Genomic DNA, 21,705 nt, shown 5'->3' on the forward strand with positions numbered 1-21,705 from the left:
CATACATTTCTCAAAGAAATAGAACAACCGCACAACTAAACGATGCACCACACTAAAAGGGGTTTTCTCATGGAATGAAAGTGGTATTGTTAGTTACCGTGTAATTGTAGAAAAAAAAAAGACATGGACTGCACAAATCCAAAGATCATACATTGTTCCGCTAGTAAAAAATGTACAAAACGGAGCATGAAGTTTTTAGTTTAACATTCTGATCAGACTGTATGAAGCCCACTACCACATCATGATGAATCTCACTGAGCCCCTAATTCCTAAACTTAAAAGTATGGCGCCATACGTCGACCATCACCAAAGTAACAGTGCACCAGAAGGGGGAGCACCCTGTCTTTTTTCTACAGTTACATAGTAAGCGAAGATAAAAATAAGCAAGTTTGCAATTGACTTGCTTTTTCTATTTGCCTTTATTCTCCTGCTGAGTGCTTTTATATTACATAGTGTACAGCGTGTTTCCAAGGAGTTCGGTCACCAGAACCTGGAGGATTGTGCGCAGTGGTTACATTACAGGAGAGGAATTAACTCCTAAGATGCTAGTCAGTTCTCTGCAACATATTGAGCTCTATACAGTAGTTAATTGCTACTCTTTATCTCGCTTCCTCTGAGCTGTTCTTATCAGTCCTGTATATTCACAACCCTGGTCCTCAGCAGTTTCCAGAGCCCACAGCTCTCACTTTCTCCATCCTTGTGCAAATATATTGATATCAGTTTATACTTCAGAACAATAGCAGAAGGAAACTGACCAGAACTGTATCTCAAAGAAAAGAGCCTGCGTCCCACAGACCCCCAGTAACAGGGAAGTAAGGAGACTGCACAGCTGTGAGCTGCTCTGGACACAAATTGAGCATAACCCTTTAATTTATGGGGAACAAAAAAAATTGCCAAAATAGACCTGCCAGGAGATGTGAATTTGAAACTAGGAAAAAGATAGGGGACAAAGCAACTGTAATACCTAATCATGTGTGTTTATGTATAGATATAAACGTTGCTGAGTAACTGCAAGAATCATGATCACTATTAGCTATTATTCTGTCTATAAAATGTGCATAAAATGTTTGACTACCTTGACTAAGATGTAGCTGTGAAGAATCATCAGGTTTGTAGCCATTTCTGCTGGAATCTTGATTTTCTGTGTTTTTAATTCCATATACATACTGAAGAGCACGTCATGCGCATTTCGATAATTTCCTGTTCATTTTAAAGAGAATGAAGACCAAATATGATTTACTTTTTCACAGCCCAAGTCCAGTGTTTTGCAGGCCAGTCTTGACGCAAAGTCTGATAGAGTAAAGGCTGCTTTACACGTAGCGACATCGCTAGTGATGTCGCTCGTGAAAGCACCCGCCCCCGTCGTTTGTGCGTCACGGGCAAAATCGCTGCCCGTGGCGCACAATATCGCTAGGACGTGTCACACTACTTACCTTACAGACGACGTCGCTGTGACCGCCGAACAACCTCTTCTTTAAGGGGGCAGTTCGTTCGGCGTCACAGCGACGTCACCATGCAGGACACCAATAGCGGAGAGGAGGCGCTGGATCGTCACGCCCATCTCGTTCCCGAGAACGCAGGTACGTTGTTGTTCGTCGTTCCCGGGGTGTCACACGTAGCGATGTGTGCTGCCTCAGGAACGACGAACAACCTGTGTCCACAATGAGCAACGATATTATGGAAATGAACGACGTGTCAACGATCAACGTTATGGTGAGTATTTTTGATCGTCAACGGTCGCTCGTACGTGTCACACGCAACGACATCGCTAACGAGGCCGGATGTGCGTCACGAATTCCGTGACCCCAGCGATATCTCGTTAGCGATGTCGTTGCGTGTAAACCGGCCTTAAGAATGCACCAAATATATTAAGAAGTGTGCGGCTAAATGAATTTGTGGCATTTTTCAGCTGCTATGTGCCAGAAACAAAAATGTACTGCAGGCGTCGACATGCCACCATAGCTGGAGATCCCAGAACTACATCTTGGACCCAAGTGTCAACTATCAGGACCATCGGTGGGGACTATTTAGTTATTCCTCAGTGGTGGAAGATAAGACCTCTTAATAACAGATGTAAAAGGCCGTATCGGCTTTTGTTAATGGGATACATGATTATGCAAGAATATACAAACAGACTCGTCAACATACATTATGATGCTTTAGGTGGCAAATGGATTGGATTATATAATGACCTGCTGACTGCTCCTCCCGTGCTATGATGATGGCAGTGCGGGCTGCTTCTCTGTACTGCTTTAGAGCCATGTACAAGCGGAATAAATATTTTGCATCCTACAACAGAAAAACATATAAATGTGAAATATACAGTCCTCTTATATACTTTAACCCTTTAGGCCAATATCATGTAGATATAAGGAATTACAGGGATGATCGTGCGTGGTAGCAAGCATCTGTGTCTGAGCACTGGACAAGGCTGTGGATCATTTGAACATTGCTGTCAATCTCTGACAGCAGCATTTAAATGGTTTGCGTCCTGCTGTTTACATACACTAGCTCCCATCAACCCCCAGCGACACGATCGATCGTGGGTTACCAATGAGATACTATGACAGCCGGGGGTCTGCTGAAGGCTTCCGCCACTGCCATCTAAGTACTACTGCATAGCTCAGCCATAGCCTGAGCTTCAAAGGAGACGGAGATGTTCACTATATACTGTAATACCACAGTATAAAGTATAATTGATCAAATGTCTGCAGTTTCATGTTCTCTAAGAGACTAAATCAACGCCTTTTTCCTCCCCTTTTAAAAATAAAAATGTAAAAAAAAAAACATATTTGGTATCTCTGTGTCAGTAAAAGTTTGATCTATAGTACTTAACCCATACGGAAAAAAGTTGCAACAACAAAAAGAAATTTAAAGGATAAAATAGTCCTTCACTACTCCTCCTTAAAAAATGCAATAGAAACTTTTTTAAATGTTGTATATCCTGCAAAATGGCATCAACAGTGGCTTGCTATCCAAAACATTTTTCCCTCACATAACTCAATCGAAAAATTGTCATATAAAACAATGTTGACACAACTCCCCCCCACATTTTTTATTTTTATTACAAATTTCTGGGGTTTTTTTTTTACATACTTAATTAAAAAATATGCAACTGTAATGACCCAGTGAACTATAAAGCCCAAATAAAACAAGACAGATTTGCATTAATTTTCATAAAAGGTTGTGGCTGTTGGAAGACGTTGTCGAAACCACAAAAGTGCAAAGAAAACAAAATTGTCTGGTCTTAACACTAGAACTACTGAGGTAGTCATTTTGACTACTTTGCACCATGTATTTCTATATAGGTGTCACGAGTCCAGTAGTTCTAGTGTTAAAGGGAGTCTGTCAGCACAACACGACTGTTCAAACAAAGCATAGGTTCTTGGTGCTCCCCTGGCGTAGTCAATCAGGCCAGTGCACATTCCCACCTGCTTGTTCCAACTATTTCCTTCCATCTCTGGTTCCACTAAAGTTCATAGTTAAGGAAGAGCAGGATGGAGATAGGTGAAATGTGCACTCAACTGCTTGGCTATGAAGAGGTAGCACTGAGCGGCTGTGCTGGGTTTGTACAGTCAGATTCTCTAACATTACACTAGTCATTTCCAATAGCAATAAAACAAACCTTAGGCATGCCATCACTCTCCCCCATTAGATAGTCTATCAGCTGGTTGGTCAGCATCTCGTCTTTTGCCTGGCCAACCTGTTAAATAAATAATTAAATGATCCAATAAATGAGAAAGCAACATTAATATTTTTTTTTATTTAAATAAAATTTGTAAATAGAAACACATGATTCTATGGGCTCTTTTACCGTTTCTATCGCCATTTCTATGGCTGCATTTTCTTCAGCAGTTGGACACTTTAAAAAGTGTTTCAAGGCCTGAAAAATAAAACATACACAGATGAGAATTAGTTTCTGTACAAGTTCAGGCCTCAGTGATCACTGTCTCCCTTTTCTCAGCGCTGTACCTTGATGACTTGTCTTCTTCTCTTCCCTCTCTCTGACCAAACAGTGCAGAAGTGAGAAAATCCAGCTCAGATCTCACTCCTGGCACATACAACCTGCTGTAGATTAAAGCGAGTCTGTCGCCCCAAAAAACTATTCAGTTCTTTATATAGGGACCTTAGCACCACAAAAACCATACTGGTACCCTAGAATTTCTATAAAATACATTTACTCAAAACAGTTTTAATATATATGTAAAAAAAGGGGGCTTCAGGTGGCTCAAAGTTTGCTGTACTGTTTTTTCCCCCTCAATTACAATACTCCACCTCTCCCCTCATGGCGATTGACAGCGCTCGCTTTTCCCTCTCATGTAGCAGCTGCTCGCTGTATATAGGATCACACAGCAGCATGCGACTACTATACACAGGAGATGATCGCGCACATAAGCTGATATTGAGCGCGTTGTCATCCCTTTCCTGTCATCATCAGCCGCCGCTTCTTGATGGTTCTGTGTAGAGAACAGCCGCTATACACAGGAGAGGGGATGAGAACTTGGCGCCTTCACACACTGACATAGGGTATACAGGCACACAACTGCTACAGTGTTGGTCCATGCATCGCTGGGGAGTTAGAACAGACAGCGCTTCAAGGGGGTGGGCAAAGTATTCTAACTGAGGGGACAGAAAGGTGCAGCCTTTGACCAAGCCGAAGGAGAACTGAAACCCACTCAATTACATACTGTATGTAATAAAACTGTTCTTCTCTAAGGCTACGTTCACACATCAGTGTTTTTCCATCAGGCACAATCCGGAAAAAGAAGGGAATTTTGTTACTTACCGTAAATTCCTTTTCTTCTAGCTCCTATTGGGAGACCCAGACGATTGGTGTATAGCACTGCCTCCGGAGGCCACACAAAGCAATTATACTAAAAAGTGTAAGGCCCCTCCCCTTCTGGCTATACACCCCCAGTGGGATCACTGGCTCACCAGTTTTAGTGCAAAAGCAAGAAGGAGGAAAGCCAATAACTGGTTTAAACAAATTCACTCCGAAGTAACCTCGGAGAACTGAAAACCGTTCAACATGAACAACATGTGTACCCGAAAAACAACCAAAAATCCCGAAGGACAACAGGGCGGGTGCTGGGTCTCCCAATAGGAGCTAGAAGAAAAGGAATTTACGGTAAGTAACAAAATTCCCTTCTTCTTCGGCGCTCCATTGGGAGACCCAGACGATTGGGACGTCCAAAAGCTGTCCCTGGGTGGGTAAAGAATACCTCATGTTAGAGCTGCAAGACAGCCCTCCCCTATATGGAGGCAACTGCCGCCTGCAGGACTCTTCTACCTAGGCTGGCGTCCGCCGAAGCATAGGTATGCACCTGATAATGTTTGGTGAAAGTGTGCAGACTCGACCAGGTAGCTGCCTGGCACACCTGTTGAGCCGTAGCCTGGTGTCGCAATGCCCAGGACGCACCCACGGCTCTGGTAGAATGGGCCTTCAGCCCTGATGGAACCGGAAGCCCAGCAGAACGGTAGGCTTCAAGAATTGGTTCTTTGATCCATCGAGCCAGGGTGGCCTTAGAAGCCTGCGACCCTTTGCGCTTACCAGCGACAAGGACAAAGAGTGCATCCGAACGGCGCAAGGGCGCCGTGCGGGAAATGTAGATTCTGAGTGCTCTCACCAGATCCAACAAATGTAAATCCTTCTCATACCGATGAACTGCATGAGGACAAAACGAAGGCAAAGAGATATCCTGATTAAGATGAAAAGAGGATACCACCTTCGGGAGAAACTCCTGAATGGGACGCAGCACTACCTTGTCCTGGTGGAAGACCAGGAAGGGCGCCTTGGATGATAGCGCTGCCAGCTCAGACACTCTCCGAAGAGATGTGATCGCTACCAGAAAAGCCACTTTCTGTGATAGTCTAGAAAGTGAAACCTCCCTCAGAGGCTCGAAGGGCGGCTTCTGGAGGGCAACTAGTACCCTGTTCAGATCCCATGGATCTAACGGCCGCTTGTACGGGGGTACGATATGGCAAACCCCCTGTAGGAACGTGCGCACCTTAGGAAGGCGTGCCAAACGCCTCTGAAAAAAGACGGATAGCGCCGAGACCTGACCTTTAAGGGAGCCGAGCGACAGACCTTTTTCTAACCCAGATTGCAGGAAAGAAAGAAAGGTAGGCAATGCAAATGGCCAGGGAGACACTCCCTGAGCAGAGCACCAGGATAAGAATATCCTCCACGTTCTGTGGTAGATCTTAGCGGACGTGGGCTTCCTAGCCTGTCTCATGGTGGCAACGACCCCTTGGGACAATCCTGAAGACGCTAGGATCCAGGACTCAATGGCCACACAGTCAGGTTCAGGGCCGCAGAATTCCGATGGAAAAACGGCCCTTGGGACAGTAAGTCTGGTCGGTCTGGTAGTGCCCACGGTTGGCCGACCGTGAGCTGCCACAGATCCGGATACCACGCCCTCCTCGGCCAGTCTGGGGCGACGAGTATGACGCGGCTGCAATCGGATCTGATCTTGCGTAGCACTCTGGGCAAGAGTGCCAGAGGTGGAAACACATAAGGGAGCTGGAACTGCGACCAATCTTGCACTAGGGCGTCTGCCGCCAGCGCTCTTTGATCGCGAGACCGTGCCATGAAGGTTGGGACCTTGTTGTTGTGCCGGGACGCCATGAGGTCGACGTCCGGCCTTCCCCATCAGCGACAGATTTCCTGAAACACGTCTGGGTGAAGGGACCATTCCCCTGCGTCCATGCCCTGGCGACTGAGGAAGTCTGCTTCCCAGTTTTCTACGCCGGGGATGTGAACTGCGGATATGGTGGAGGCCGTGGCTTCCACCCACATCAGAATCCGCCGGACTTCCTGGAAGGCTTGCCGACTGCGTGTCCCCCCTTGGTGGTTGATGTATGCCACCGCTGTGGAGTTGTCCGACTGAATTCGGATCTGCCTTCCTTCCAGCCACTGCTGGAAGGCTAGTAGGGCAAGATACACTGCTCTGATTTCCAGAACATTGATCTGAAGGGCGGACTCCTGCTGAGTCCACGTACCCTGAGCCCTGTGGTGGAGAAAAACTGCTCCCCACCCTGACAGACTCGCGTCTGTCGTGACCACCGCCCAAGACGGTGGTAGGAAGGATCTTCCCTGTGATAATGAGGTGGGAAGAAGCCACCACTGAAGAGAGTCCTTGGCCGTCTGGGAAAGGGAGACTTTCCTGTCCAGGGATGTTGACTTCCCGTCCCATTGGCGGAGAATGTCCCATTGAAGTGGGCGCAGATGAAACTGCGCAAACGGAACCGCTTCCATTGCCGCCACCATCTTCCCGAGGAAGTGCATGAGGCGTCTTAAGGAGTGTGACTGACTTTGAAGGAGAGCCTGCACCCCAGTCTGTAGTGACCTCTGCTTGTCCAGCGGAAGCTTCACTATCGCTGAGAGAGTATGAAACTCCATGCCAAGATACGTTAGTGATTGGGTCGGTGACAGATTTGACTTTGAGAAGTTGATGATCCACCCGAACGTCTGGAGAGTCTCCAGTGCAACAGTCAAGCTGAGTTGGCATGCCTCTTGAGAGGGTGCCTTGACCAGTAGATCGTCCAAGTAAGGGATCACAGAGTGTCCCTGAGAGTGCAAGACTGCTACCACTGCCGCCATGATCTTGGTGAACACCCGTGGGGCTGTCGCTAGACCAAATGGCAGAGCTACGAACTGAAGATGGTCGTCTCCTATCACGAAGCGTAGAAAGCGTTGGTGCTCTGTAGCAATCGGCACGTGGAGATAAGCATCCTTGATGTCTATTGATGCTAGGAAATCTCCTTGAGACATTGAGGCAATGACTGAGCGGAGGGATTCCATCCGGAACCGCCTGGCGTTCACATGCTTGTTGAGCAGTTTTAGGTCCAGAACAGGACGGAATGAGCCGTCCTTTTTTGGCACCACAAAGAGATTGGAGTAAAAACCTTGACCTCGTTCCTGAAGAGGAACAGGGACCACCACTCCTTCTGCTCTTAGAGAATTCACCGCCTGCAGAAGGGCATCTGCTCGGTCGGGATGTGGGGAAGTTCTGAAGAACCGAGGCGGAGGCCGAGTACTGAACTCTATCCTGTACCCGTGAGACAAAATGTCTGTTACCCACCGGTCTTTGACCTGTGGCAGCCAAATGTCGCAAAAGCGGGAGAGCCTGCCACCGACCGAGGATGCGGAGGGAGGCGGCCGAAAGTCATGAGGCAGCCGCCTTGGAAGCGGTACCTCCGGTTGCTTTCTTGGGGCGTGAGTGAGCCCGCCAGGAATCAGAGCTCCTTTGCTCTTTCTGAGTCCCTTTGGACGAGGAGAATTGGGGCTTGCCCGAGCCTCGAAAGGACCGAAACTTTGACTGCCACTTCCTCTGTGGAGGTTTGCTTGATCTGGGCTGGGGTAAGGAGGAGTCCTTACCTTTGGACTGTTTAATGATTTCCGCCAATTGCTCACCAAACAGTCTGTCTCCAGATAATGGCAAGCTGGTTAAACATTTTTTAGAAGCAGAATCTGCTTTCCATTCCTTTAACCACAAGGCTCTGCGCAAAACTACAGAGTTGGCGGATGCCATTGAGGTACGGCTCGTAGAGTCCAGTACTGCATTGATAGCGTAGGTCGCAAACGCAGACATTTGCGTAGTTAGGGACGCCACTTGCGGCACTGCTGGACGTATGAGAGAGTCCACCTGTGCCAGACCAGCTGAAATAGCTTGGAGCGCCCACACGGCCGCGAATGCTGGAGCAAACGACGCGCCGATAGCTTCATAGACAGATTTCAACCAAAGGTCCATCTGTCTGTCATTGGCATCTTTAAGTGAAGCCCCATCCTCCACTGCAACTATGGATCTAGCTGCAAGCCTGGATATTGGAGGGTCCACTTTTGGACACTGGGTCCAGCGTTTGACCACGTCAGGGGGAAAAGGATAACGTGTATCCTTAAGGCGTTTAGAAAAACGCTTGTCCGGATAAGTATTGTGTTTCTGGATGGATTCTCTGAAGTCAGAGTGGTCCAGAAAAGTACTCAATTTACGCTTGGGATACAGAAAATGGAATTTCTCCTGCTGTGCAGCTGCCTCCTCTGCAGAAGGGGCTGGGGGAGAAATATCCAACAGCCTATTGATGGCCGCTATAAGGTCATTTACCATGGCGTCACCATCTGGCGTATCCAAATTGAGTGCGGCGTCAGGACAAGACTCCTGATCACCCACCTCTGAACCCTCATATAGGGACCCTTCTCGCTGAGACCCTGATCCGCGTGATGACGTGGAGGGTCTCTCCCAGCGAGCTCGCTTAGGCGGACTGGGACTGTCATCGGAGTCAGAGCCCTCAGCCTGTGATGCCTGGGACCCCCTTGAAGTACGGATTAGTTCCAACTGAGGGGGACCGGGGAACATAGACACAGCAGTGTCTATGGTCTGAGCAACTGGCCTGGACTGCAAGGTCTCCAGGATTTTTGTCATAGTCACAGACATTTTATCAGCAAAGACTGCAAATTCTGTCCCCGTCACCGGGGCAGGGTTCACAGGCGCCTCTGCCTGGGCTACCACCACAATAGGCTCTGGCTGACGAAGTGCCACTGGGACTGAACATTGCACACAATGAGAGTCGTTGGAGCCTGCTGGTAGATTAGCCCCACATGCTGTACAAGCAGTGTATACAGCCCGTGCCTTGGCACCCTTGCGTTTTGCGGATGACATGCTGTTGTCTCCTCAAAGCAATATAGGGTGTACAGCCAAGAAGCGACCTTACAGTGCAGTATATAAATATATCTAGACACAGCAGTGTCTATGGTACAGCGAAAAATATAACACTGTGGCACTAGTGGGGCCGCACGTATGTGCTGCTTACCGCCCGCTTAGCGCGGGTGTGTGGTCGCCAGAAACCCCTAGCCTGGGTCCCCCAGAGCCTGCGTCCGTTCTCCAGCCAGACTGCATGTGTATAATGGCTGCCGGCGTCCTGGGGAGCTGCAAGCCTGGGGGCGGGCCTAGGGCGTGCACAGAGAAAAAGCGCGAAGCCTGTGTCCTACTGTGCTCAGTGAGAGGGCTGGAGCATGTAAATCGTGCTCCAGCCCTCGGCGCTGCCGATTGAACAACGTCTCTCCCCTACCCTGATTGACAGGGTGGGGGGCGTTAACGAAGCGGAGCTAGGCCGCAGAAAGCCGGGGACTAAAGTTAGAAGCGCCGCCGCCGTAAAAGCGCGGTCGGCGCGTCCCCGGCGCACTACAAGTCGCAGCTGCGCCGCCGCTCCAGGGGCGGTCGGCGCGGCGATCCACACACATAAAGTCCCCCAGTAATCTGCGGGGACTATAAGCCCAGCGCACAGCGCTACAGTCCCCGGCGCACTAGCACACCCAGCAAGCCTGGGGTGTGCGTGGCCTGCCATACGGGGACACAGAGTACCTGAAAGTTGCAGGGCCATGTCCCTGAACGGCACTCCCGCTCCGCATCCAGCAGGTTCTATGGGTCTGTGGATGGAGCCCGGCCTCAGGGCTTGGTGGCCGGTAAGATCCCACTTCCTCAGAGCCCTTCAGGGGGATGAGGAAGGAAAACAGCATGTGGGCTCCAGCCTCCGTACCCGCAATGGGTACCTCAACCTTACAAACCACAAGTGGGGTGAGAAGGGAGCATGCTGGGGGCCCCATATGGGCCCTCTTTTCTTCCATCCGATATAGTCAGCAGCTACTGCTGACTAAACAGTGGAGCTATGCGTGGATGTCTGACCTCCTTCGCACAAAGCAGAAAACTGGTGAGCCAGTGATCCCACTGGGGGTGTATAGCCAGAAGGGGAGGGGCCTTACACTTTTTAGTGTAATTGCTTTGTGTGGCCTCCGGAGGCAGTGCTATACACCAATCGTCTGGGTCTCCCAATGGAGCGCCGAAGAAAAACCGGATAAAACGGATCCGACACCAGATCTGTTTTATCCCCATTGATTTGTATTAGCGCCGGATTGTGCCTGATGGCCTTGTGTTGCATCCGGCTTTTGACGGATCTGGCGTAATTACTCAATGCGGCGGCCGGATGGAACGTCTCATTGAACGTGTTTTGTCTCTGGAAAAAAAAACGTATCACGCCGGATCCGTCGCGATACGGCGTTATTTACAATAGAAGCCTATGGACGCCGGATCCGGTGCAATGCGGCAACAAACGGTTGCGGCCACCGGATCCATTTTAAACTGAGCATGCTCCAATTTATTGAAGAAAACGTATCCAGCAAAAAAACGGACGAAACGGATGCAAAAAACGGATGCGCTGGATCAGTTTTTTGACAGATCATGTATACCGGATCCATCAAAAAAAGGATCAGGCACATCTGTTTTTGCATATTCTGCGCCAGATCTGTTGCATCAGGCACACGCCGGATTGTGCCTGATGCCAAAAAACTGATGTGTGAACGTAGCCTTAAACATATTTACTAAAATCTACAGTACCCGTGTGATTTATATAGTGACTAAGTCACTTATATGAAGCTCTATATAGTTCAGTTTCAGTTTTGGGGGAGACAGATTACCTTTAAGCTGATCTGCACTGACCACATAGTAATATAAGTTGCTCAATATTATAACTGCAAAAAGCTTGTTATACATGACTTCAGGATCAGACTTTACACAGTTTTTTGTCTTCTGTATCCATTATTAACCAGCATCAGCAAAATTATATTTTGCATAGGAGTTGTACACACGAAATGAGATGCATTGGTCACTCCATTGGGGGACATAGGAAACCATAAAACAAAGCTGGGCAAAATGCGGCCCATGGGCTACATCTGTCCCTCTGGCTATTCCAGTCCCGAGCGCGGCCTGGGACAGCGAAAAGGCTGAAAACTTTGGACTGTGGGCCGCATTATGCCCCTCCCCACCACCTGTCTGTCCCAGACCTTGGTCACCGTGATGGAGTACCTGCCTAACTCTTCTACCAACCCTGGTACTCTGACCTCTTTCCAGGGTGAGGCAGACCCACCAGCAGAGACCTCACAGCCGGTGAAATGCCGCATGTGACCCAGCAAAATAAGAAGCTTTTCTGACCAACTCCTGGAGTGAGTCAGTTCCACCACAAGTTCTCTCATCATGGCATATTGTATATATATATGGGCCACATGGTACTCTAACCTCTTTCCATTACAGTGAGTCGGATGACCAAGCAATGAATTTACTATCGGGTAACATGAACACACACTACTGACTGTAATCTGTCCACTTTCCCTAGTGAGTCAGACACACAGACAGAGGCCTCCCAGTATGACCATTCATGTAGCGCAACCAGACAGTACTTTGACCACTTCCAAGAGGAGTGAAACCAAGTGCTGCTGTATTCTGTACTGTATCTATATTTTACTTTACACGTCACAACTGACAGTGTTATCCATCATCTGTTTTGTGTTCTTCTGGATGGGGCCTTTCCTTATCAGGGCCTGAATTGTGTCCCGCTCTGTAGTTTTGCTATGCTCTTCATTGAGTTTAGTGAAATCTGTCCGCGACAGTCACTCAGTGCACCTACTTTTTCAGTATATGACAGGTTACAACTAAAATGATTAGTCCAAAAGTTTCGTCGACACTCTGCATCATATCCTATTATACAGTTGATAGATAAAGTATGGGGTAAGATCAAACAGGTGAGACAGGTAACCGGGTTCACTAGATATACCCCCATGTGGGACAACCCCAACATTCCGGAATTTTTATCCCTTAAAGAATTTGGGCAATGGAGGAGAATTGGTATCTGGTACCTCTCCCAAGTGATGGATGGAAACATATTTAAGACTTTTGAAGTACTGCTAAAAGACTTCCCACTGGGACATAATATGTTTTATAAATACCTGCAGCTACGTCACGCATTTAATCGCAGAACAGAATAACACCAATTGTTATACAATCAGATAGTGTAATTAATATATTAGGGACGCAGAGAGGGACGGCAGGATGTATATCGATGGTCTACGGGGGACTTCTGTCCATGTCGGTTAGGAGGCAAGAAATTGGGGCATATGCAAGGTGGGTGGAAGATTTGGGAGAAATTGGGGAGGAGAAATGGGAGTCTATTTTGCAATATGTCATCAAAATATCTCTGAGGGAGGCGAAACGGCTATCGCAATTATATGTTATATAAAGAGTATATAGAACCCCCGTGTGGATGAAGAAAGTGGGAGTGAGAACAGATTCCAAGTGTCCAAAATGTACTGTGGAAGAAGCAGGGATCATGCACATGTTGTGGGAATGCCCGTGTTTACAAGGGTTCTGAATCACAATCACAGTGTTAAATTTAATTCAATCAGTGATGCAAGTGGACCTACCCAGAAACCCGCTGGTGTGTGTGCTGGGGTATGTGGATGAAGTGGGGAATCCGCTGGTGTGTGTGCTGGGGTATGTGGATGAAGTGGGGAATCCGCTGGTGTGTGTGCTGCGGTATGTGGATGAAGTGGGGAATCCGCTGGTGTGTGTGCTGGGGTATGTGGATGAAGTGGGGAATCCGCTGGTGTGTGTGCTGGGGTATGTGGATGAAGTGGGGGTGGGTGAACAAGAGAAACTGGCAGTGGCACGATTGTTGTATGCAGCAAGGAAACTAATTACCTTGTATTGGCTATCTGAAAAAGCACTGACACGTAAGGATTTTGTTGAAAAAGTGAATTATATTATTTATATGGAGAAAAATGTTTCTATTAAAAGGGGAAGGAGAACTCAATATGAGAAGATCTGGAGCAAGTGGCTGGACTTTCCAGGATTAGCGTCATTTGATCTACTGAAAGATAGGATATTTAGACTATAGGTAGGAAAGGAAAGATCGCAGTGGCTGAGAAATAAGGAGGGCAGGTCATTATGTGAATAAAGAGGGATGTAGAGAGTGGAGGGGTGAGACTGTCGACCAGAAGAGGGTGGGGGGAGGGGGAGGGGAGGGGGTTTGTGTGAGGACTACCCTCACAATTTGTTATGTTTATGAAAGTTTTAAAATGCAATAAAAATGTATCTGATTTAAAAAAAAAAAAAAATGATTGGTCCATCAATATTCCCCTTACTGGGCATTTCTTCTCTCTTGCTACACCTTCAGTCTGATATCTCAGAATGCCAACAGAGTCTCTTGATTTTTTTCCAAATTCACCACTAACAAGATTCTCTTTGGCCCCTTTCCAGTGCTCTGTTCAGGAGGTTGCTCTTGTTGCTTCCATAGCAAAGGTTTGTCCTGGGAGTCAGGAATTGACTCTTCTGACATGAGACCAGGCTCCTTTTGTCTGTCTTCTGGCCCTGTCCAGTTCTGCATGAGTATGCTAGGCAAGATGACTTCCTCTGTTTTCTATAAGTCAACTAGATCGTTCCAGTGTCCCGTGACAGTTTTTCTCCTCCAGTGGCTCCTAGGTCCCTAAGTTCATACAGGTCACATCTTTTGCCTGGATCTCTTACTACTCCAGCTTTGATACTTCCCAAGGCACACATTCCCACTCTGCTGGAGTCAACAGAGGTTTTCCAGATGAGCATGCATTGGATCTCAATGCTAATTAGCATTCGCTTCTCTACAGGTAGGATGCATAACTACGACGAACACCGGACAATTCCATTTGCTTCCAGTCAAACATTGCTGAAGCCGTGTGATACTCAGGTGAAACCCGCATTGACATAATAAGCTTCTCACATCCGGAACTGGGTAAAGAATCAATCTCACATGTTTTTTCTCCCTAGTTAACATTTTAGGAATAGGAAACTGACAACTATTTCAAGACAGAACAGCTGTGAGCAAAAGAATGTGTGTTCGTTCTTATCCACTCCCTGGTGTGCTAATGTCGGAGGTGCCCCAGACTTCGATATGGTCAGTCAGGATGATTCACAAGACTACAGTTTCTTCTGAGGACCTGTGTTTTTTGTTGCAGATCCTCCCTGGTGCATATCATCCATATATCTTTTCCAGGATTCCCTCTTCCTCTACATTGGTGGGTTTTTACATCTCTATTGTGGCGTCATTTTTTCTAATATCTTTCAGACAAGGTAGATGGGTTGAGACCCTTAGGCCGTTTTTGTCTCTCTTTTTTTATTTTTGGGAAGGGTCCCTTCCACTTCCTGTGTCCCTTGAGAATTAATGGATGCCTCACAGGCTTCTCTACCCACACTTGCAAATGTAGCTTCTTTGTAGTGGTCCTGTCCATTAGAGTGGCCAGGTATCATGGATGTCTCATGCTACCCTTATTTTCTTACCCTTTTCTAGCACTTGGAGGCTAGCGTCCATGTCTTCTTCTTAATGTACTGATTTTACGACTTCCTCTTTCATCGCTTCATCCATTCCTAGGAAATAACTACACAGACAGGTGTTTCCCAGTCCATTGCTTGGTGTGCCTTCTACACATTGTCATAGTCTTCACAGGGTGCACCTTACTTTTACTTTTTGAGCGTATGGGTCTTTCCAGATAGGCTCTACAGATGGCTGGATCGAGTTCAGCCTACTGACTCATGGCCTGTCTTCGCCTTTTTGCTGTATATATTCTAAACCCCACCCAAGAGGACTGCTTGTTTCCTGTGTACCTCAATGCAGTGACTGAGAAAAGGGGAGATTTTTGGTACTCAGCGAAAAATCTATTTCTCATAATTTTCATTAGGGGACAGAGCTCTTGAATTTATGGCTCTTTGGGATGCTTTATTTCAATTCTGGCCCTTGACTTCTTGCTCTGTTCTACTGTTCTGTTAGTAGTAGTATCCATTCTCCTCCTGCTTTCTCTCAGACAGGTTTAGTCCATGGTCTGCAGCTGGATGTACTCTGCAGGTGGAGAGGGCATCTTTTGTAATTCTTAGTGTCAGCCTCCTGGTGGCAGCAGCATATACCCATGGCTACTGTGTCCTCTAATGAAGGCTATGAGAAATAGATTTTATAGTGAGTACAAAAATATCCCCTATTTTAAATTAAGGCAAATTATAAAGTTGCTTCACATTTCATTTTAACTACATCGAAGCAAAGGTAAAAAAGGCACAATGCATCAGGCTGTCCCATAGCAGTAATGTAAATCAATAAACTCACTGCAGCAGCCTAATGAAAAATGTTCTACAATTTATCCTTCACAGCAATAGTCACACTACACATAACTGCAATGTGGATCCCACTAAATTGAAAGATCTGGAATTATGCAGTAAATTTTTCAGCCTAGACTTAAAAATTGTGCATGTGAGGATCATATAACATTTTATTACCGCTTTCACATACCCTTGCATGTTGACCACAAAGCAAGAAAAACTTTCCTGCTTGAAAATGTTTCTTCTCCCCCTCGAAGTAAAGTGCGATACTCTGATAATCTTCATTACTGGTGTTCTCAGATCCTGCAGCATAAAGACACATTCAAGTCATTGCCAGATCAGTGGACCTAAGTATATACTAGTAATAGATTTATTTAAAGGGAATGTCCCCTACTCATTCCTTTTGTTCACTCCTGTAAAAATAATACTCACCTCCAGTGGCGGCGCGGTTCCAGCAATGTCTGAAATCTCGTTCCCCGGACCCACGTGACATTGTTATGACATGTAAGCAACGAGACCAATCGGCGTCTGTCTCCTCACATTGGGACATTTGAGCAGGATATGAGCGCTGTGCTGACTCCCTGCTGAAACGTCCGAAGGCGGGGAGGAGGAAGCTGGGACTGATTGGTCATTGGGCTTGAATGTCATAACAATGTCACATGGGCCCCGCAAACGCAACTTCAGACATCGCCGGGATCGTGGCCACACCAGAGGTGAGTATAGGCTTATTTAAATGAGAATGGGTTGTTACTTGGACAACCCTTTAACAACTAACTTTTCCACGAACACTTTCTATATAAGAAATACAAAAATGCTTGTACCTGGGCTTCTCATACGCATTCAACACTACACTGACAGAATGTATATAACTTGCATACAGCAGATCTACACAAGTAATCAAGCCATACCTATAACATCAGCATAGATTTCCATCTGGTTGTGTTGCTGGGCCAGCTGGAAAGCTTCATTGTTGCACTTGGACAATACTAAAAACTGAATTGCTGAACCATAGTCTCCAAGGCGAAGGAAAAACCTAACAAAACAATACAAACACATCACAGAAAATGAACATTAAAAGCTAATGTACAATGTAATATATACAGTATATATATATATATATATATATATATATATATACACACACACACACACACCTGTATATACATACGTTATATGGACAAAAATATTTTGCCCCTCCACATTGCACTTACAGAAGTTTTTGTCAAATCATTCTAAATCCATAGACATTAATAGGCAGTTGTTACCACCTTTGCAGTTATCACAGCTTCATTTTTACTGGGAAGGATTGCTACAAGTTTTTGGAGTCTGTCTGCAGGTCCAGAAGAGGTTTTAAAGGTCAGACATTGATATCGGAGGAGAGGGCCTCATCCCAATCACAATCTCATCCCAAAGATATCAAAGCGGCTTAGCTCGGGACTCTGTGTGGTCAGTCATTTTCTTCTACACCAGGGGTGTAAGACCTTTTCTGCAGCCCCCAGGAATCTGCTGGCAGCAGCGTCTTGCCAGCTGCCAGCCCTTTAAATCCCCATGCATGCTGCAAGGACGCGCATTCAGCGTTCACTACTGAACGCTGGTCAGTGCTTGTGTGCGGAGGACTTACTTTGTGGGCGGGGTTAGCCCTCTGTGCCCTGTCCCACAGAAAAAGACCAGCAGCAGTTTCACAGCTTCCAGCGCTATGTGCCCGCCCCCCCTGAGCCCGCTCCGGCTGTGCTGTGTGCCCACTCCCCCTGTGCCCGCTCCGGCTGTGCTGTGTGCCAGCTTCCCCTGTGCGCGCTTAAACTGTGCTGTGTGCCCGCTCCCCCTGTGCCCGCTTAGGCTGTGCTGTGTGCCTGCTCCCACTCTGCGAGCTCCTACTGTGCTGTGTGTGCTCCCACTGTGCTGTGTGCCCGCTCCCAATGTGTGCGCTCCCACCGTGCTCTGTGCCCGCTTCCCAGGTGCCGTGTGCCCGCTCCCCCTGTGCCGTGTGCCCGCCCCACCAGGGTTTTGTGCCCCCCTCCCCCACCAGGGCAGTGTGCCTCCCCCTTAGTGCTGTGTGTCCCCCCCTCCCCTAGGGCTGTGTGCCCCCCTCCCCTAGGGCTGTCTGACTGCCCCCATTACTGTGTACCAGCCCCAGTGCTGTGTACCACCCCCAATGCTGTGACCCCCCATATCCATGCTCCCCCATGCTATCTGTGCTCCGCAATTGTTGTCCGTTTCCCCCAGTGCCCCCTAGTGCTGTCCGTGCCCCCCTAGGGCTGTCCGTGTCCCCCTAGTGATGTGCGTGCCCCCCTAGTGATGTGCGTGCCCCCCTAGTGCTGTCTGTGCCCCCCCAGTGCTGTCTTTGTCCCACCCAGTGATGTCTTTGTCCACCCAGTGCTGTCTGTGCTCCCCCCAGTGCTATCTGTGCTCCCCCCAGTGCTGTCTGTGCCCCGCCAGTGGTTTGTGCCCCCCAGTGCTGTCTGTGCTTTTCCAGCGATATATGTGGCCCACAAATGCTGTCTGTGCCCCAAAGCAATATCTATGCCTCCCAGTGATGTATATGCCCTCAGCCTCTTTTGTGATGTATATGCTCTCAGCCCTTCCTGTGATGTATATACCCCAGCGGTTCCTGTGATGTTTTAGCCCCCCGCGTCTCCTGTGATGTATATGCCCTAGGCGTCTCCTGTGATGTATATGCCCTAGGCATCTCCTGTGATTTATATATCACAGGCAGGGCTGGAGCATATACATCACATGAGGGGCTGGGGCATATACATCACACGAGGGGCTGGGGTATATACATCACATGAGGGGCTGAGGCATACACATCAATGGAGGGGCTGGGGCATATACATCATGTTGGGGATGCTGGGGCCATATACATCACAGGAGGGGATGGGGCATACACATCATTGGAGGGGCTGGAGGCATACACATCAGAGGAGAGGCTGGGGTGCATACACATCATTGGAGTGGCTGGAGGCATACACATCAGAGGAGAGGCTGGGGTATATACATCAGAGGAGAGGCTGGGGTATATACATCACAGGAGAGGCTGGGTCATACAAATCAAAGGAGGGGCTAGGGCATCTCCTGTAATGTATATACAGCAGTCCCAGCATGTCCTATGTGATGTATAACAGCAGTCGCAGCATCTTCTATGTTGTATATGCCCCAGCCCCTCCTGTGATGTATGTACAACAGTCACAGACTGTTATGTGATGTATATGATTTACCAATCTTATTATCTTATTATTAAAGTGTTGACTGCGCTCCAGACCGAGACAATCCTGGAAAAGCAGTTGTGAGAAGCAACATGATCAATGTCACCGAAAATTAACCGCCGTTCCAAAGAGAAGCAGCTCTGGCCACCACAATAGGGGTGAGTTAATTAATTGTTTGACCAAATGTAGCCGGGTAATTTTCACATTGATAATATAGTGCAGCCCCCGAAGGTTGGTAAAAATTTTCAAATGGCCCCTGGCTGTAAAAAGGTTCCCCACCCCTGTTCTACACCAAACTCCCCCTTTTATGTCATTATAGACATTGCATTCTTCACTGGGGCACAGTCATTCTGGTACCGAAAAGGGCCTTTGCCAAACTGTTCCCAAAAAGTTGAAAGCTACAATTGTCCAAAAGAGACCTAGGCCAACCCTGAAAAGCAACCCCACAAATTTATCAATCCTCCACTATATTACAGTAGAGACAATTTGCATATTTTCCAGAGGAGCATTGCAGCTATAAGTCTTCTCACTGGTAGCCAGACTGGTTTGTCAGTCTCCACAAGTAGAAAAAGTTTTTCCCTTAGACCCCATCTTAGCTTTTCATACAGCCAGATCAGAGCTCATTCTTTGCACTGACGAGGGGCACTCACCCTGAAACACCATGTCTGCAAATTGAGGTTCTGATCTGGCATAAATCCTAAGTCATTTGACAAGGCTCATTAAATGGTCACTTTTGACTTTTAGGATTGCTACCTCCAATAGGTGGCACTAGAGTTTGTCTCCTTGATCCCTGAAGAAACAATTTGCATATTTCCCAGGGGAGCATTGCAGCTACAAGTCTCCACACTGGCAGCCAGATTGGTTTGTCAGTCTCCGCAAGGAGAAAAGTTTTCCCCTTAGACCTCATCTCTCCACAGAACACATTTACACTGTTTCAGAGTCCAGTGGTGGTGGCTTCACACACTTACATCCAACACTTGGCATTGTGCTTGGACATGTAGGGCTTGTATATTATTGTATGTCCATGGAAACCCATACCATGGAGCTTTGGACACACAGTTCTTGTGCTGATATTTATGCCGGATGAGGTTTGGACTCTGCAGTTACGAAGTGAGCAGGGCGTTGCTGACTTTTCCATCCTCTGCTCCTCAGCACATGGTGACCCCACTTTATAACTTTATATGATCTCAGCTAAGTGGATGAGTTGCAATTGCTTCTTCCACTTCCCAATGATACTTCTCAGGTAATAGGGGGAATATTTAGGAGGGAAGAAATGTCATAAACTAAAGGCTGCTTTATACGCAGCGACATCGCGATGTCGCTCGTGAAAGCACCCGCCCCCGTCGTTTGTGCGTCACAGGCAAATCGCTACCCGTGGCGTACAAAATCGCTAGTACCCATCACACGTACTTACCATCCTAGCAACGTCGCTGTGGCCAGCGAACAACCTCTTTTCTAAGGGGGCGGTTCGTGTGGCGTCACAGCGACGTCACACGGCAGCCGTCCAACAGAAGTGGAGGGGCGGAGAGCAGCCGCATGAAAGTCACGCCCACCTCGTTGCCAGCAGAACGCAGATACGTTGCTGTTCGTCGTTTCCGGGGTGTCACACGTAGCGATGTGTGCTGCCTCAGGAACGACGAACAACCTGCGTCCAGAACGGGCAACGATTTTATGTAAATGAACGACATGTCAACGATCAACGATAAGGTGAGTATTTTTGATCGTTAGCAATCGCTCGTATGTGTCACACGCAACGACGTCGCTAACGAGGCCGGATGTGCGTCACGAATTCCGTGACCCCAACGACATCTCGTTAGCGATGTCATTGCGTGTAAAGGGGGCTTAACTTGTTACAGCGGTGACATCATATCACAGGACAATGATGGTATCAGTGAGATCTTTACAGTCATAATTGAAAGAGTGGCTCACTCTGAAGGCAGACAGCATGATGAGGGCTACTTTTATATATTAGTGGAAAAGAAACTGGATTCGAAATCTGAATTCAATGATTAAGACGTTTGTCCTAATATTTTCTTCCACATAGTGTGTATTTGTGTGTATGTGTGTGTACTATATAAGTATATGAGATGTGTGTGTAATATATAAGTATATGAGATGTATGTGTGTGTAATATATAAGTATATGAGATGTATGTGTGTATAATATATAAGTATGTGAGATGTATGTGTGCATAATATATATAAGTATATGGGATGTGTGTGTCATACATATATTGACAGCCGGTGAAATAAGTATTGAACACGCCACCAATTTTCTAACTAGATATATTACTACAGGAGCTATTGACATGAATTTCTCATCAGATGTCAGTAACAACCCATCCCCTCCACACAGGAAAGAAATCAAACCATAGATGTTCATAAATTTAGTGATATGTAATGACAGAGAAAAACTATTGAACACGCTTATTGAAATTTATTTAATCTTACAAAATCCTTTGTTGGTGATGATAACTTAAAGATGACTCCTGTACGGAAAAACTTGTCACATGCATTGCTCTGGTGTGATTTTGTCCCATTTTTCCCACTCAAACACTC

General features: G+C 47.2%; 1 protein-coding gene across 1 annotated transcript in view; it reads right to left on the minus strand.

The window, feature by feature from the left end:
* Positions 1-21,705, minus strand: part of WDR19 (WD repeat domain 19) — a 164,683-nt gene that overhangs the window by 12,343 nt on the left and 130,635 nt on the right. The window contains exons 26-31 of the mRNA XM_075333830.1: positions 16,853-16,977; positions 16,135-16,247; positions 3,815-3,883; positions 3,626-3,703; positions 2,193-2,289; positions 1,076-1,200 (exon numbers count right to left, since the gene is read on the minus strand). Of these exons, the coding sequence (XP_075189945.1) occupies positions 1,076-1,200; positions 2,193-2,289; positions 3,626-3,703; positions 3,815-3,883; positions 16,135-16,247; positions 16,853-16,977 (607 nt within the window). The remainder of the gene's footprint in view (positions 1-1,075; positions 1,201-2,192; positions 2,290-3,625; positions 3,704-3,814; positions 3,884-16,134; positions 16,248-16,852; positions 16,978-21,705) is intronic.

This window comes from Anomaloglossus baeobatrachus, chromosome 1, assembly GCF_048569485.1.
Source record: "Anomaloglossus baeobatrachus isolate aAnoBae1 chromosome 1, aAnoBae1.hap1, whole genome shotgun sequence".
Taxonomy (NCBI): Eukaryota; Metazoa; Chordata; class Amphibia; order Anura; family Aromobatidae; genus Anomaloglossus; species Anomaloglossus baeobatrachus.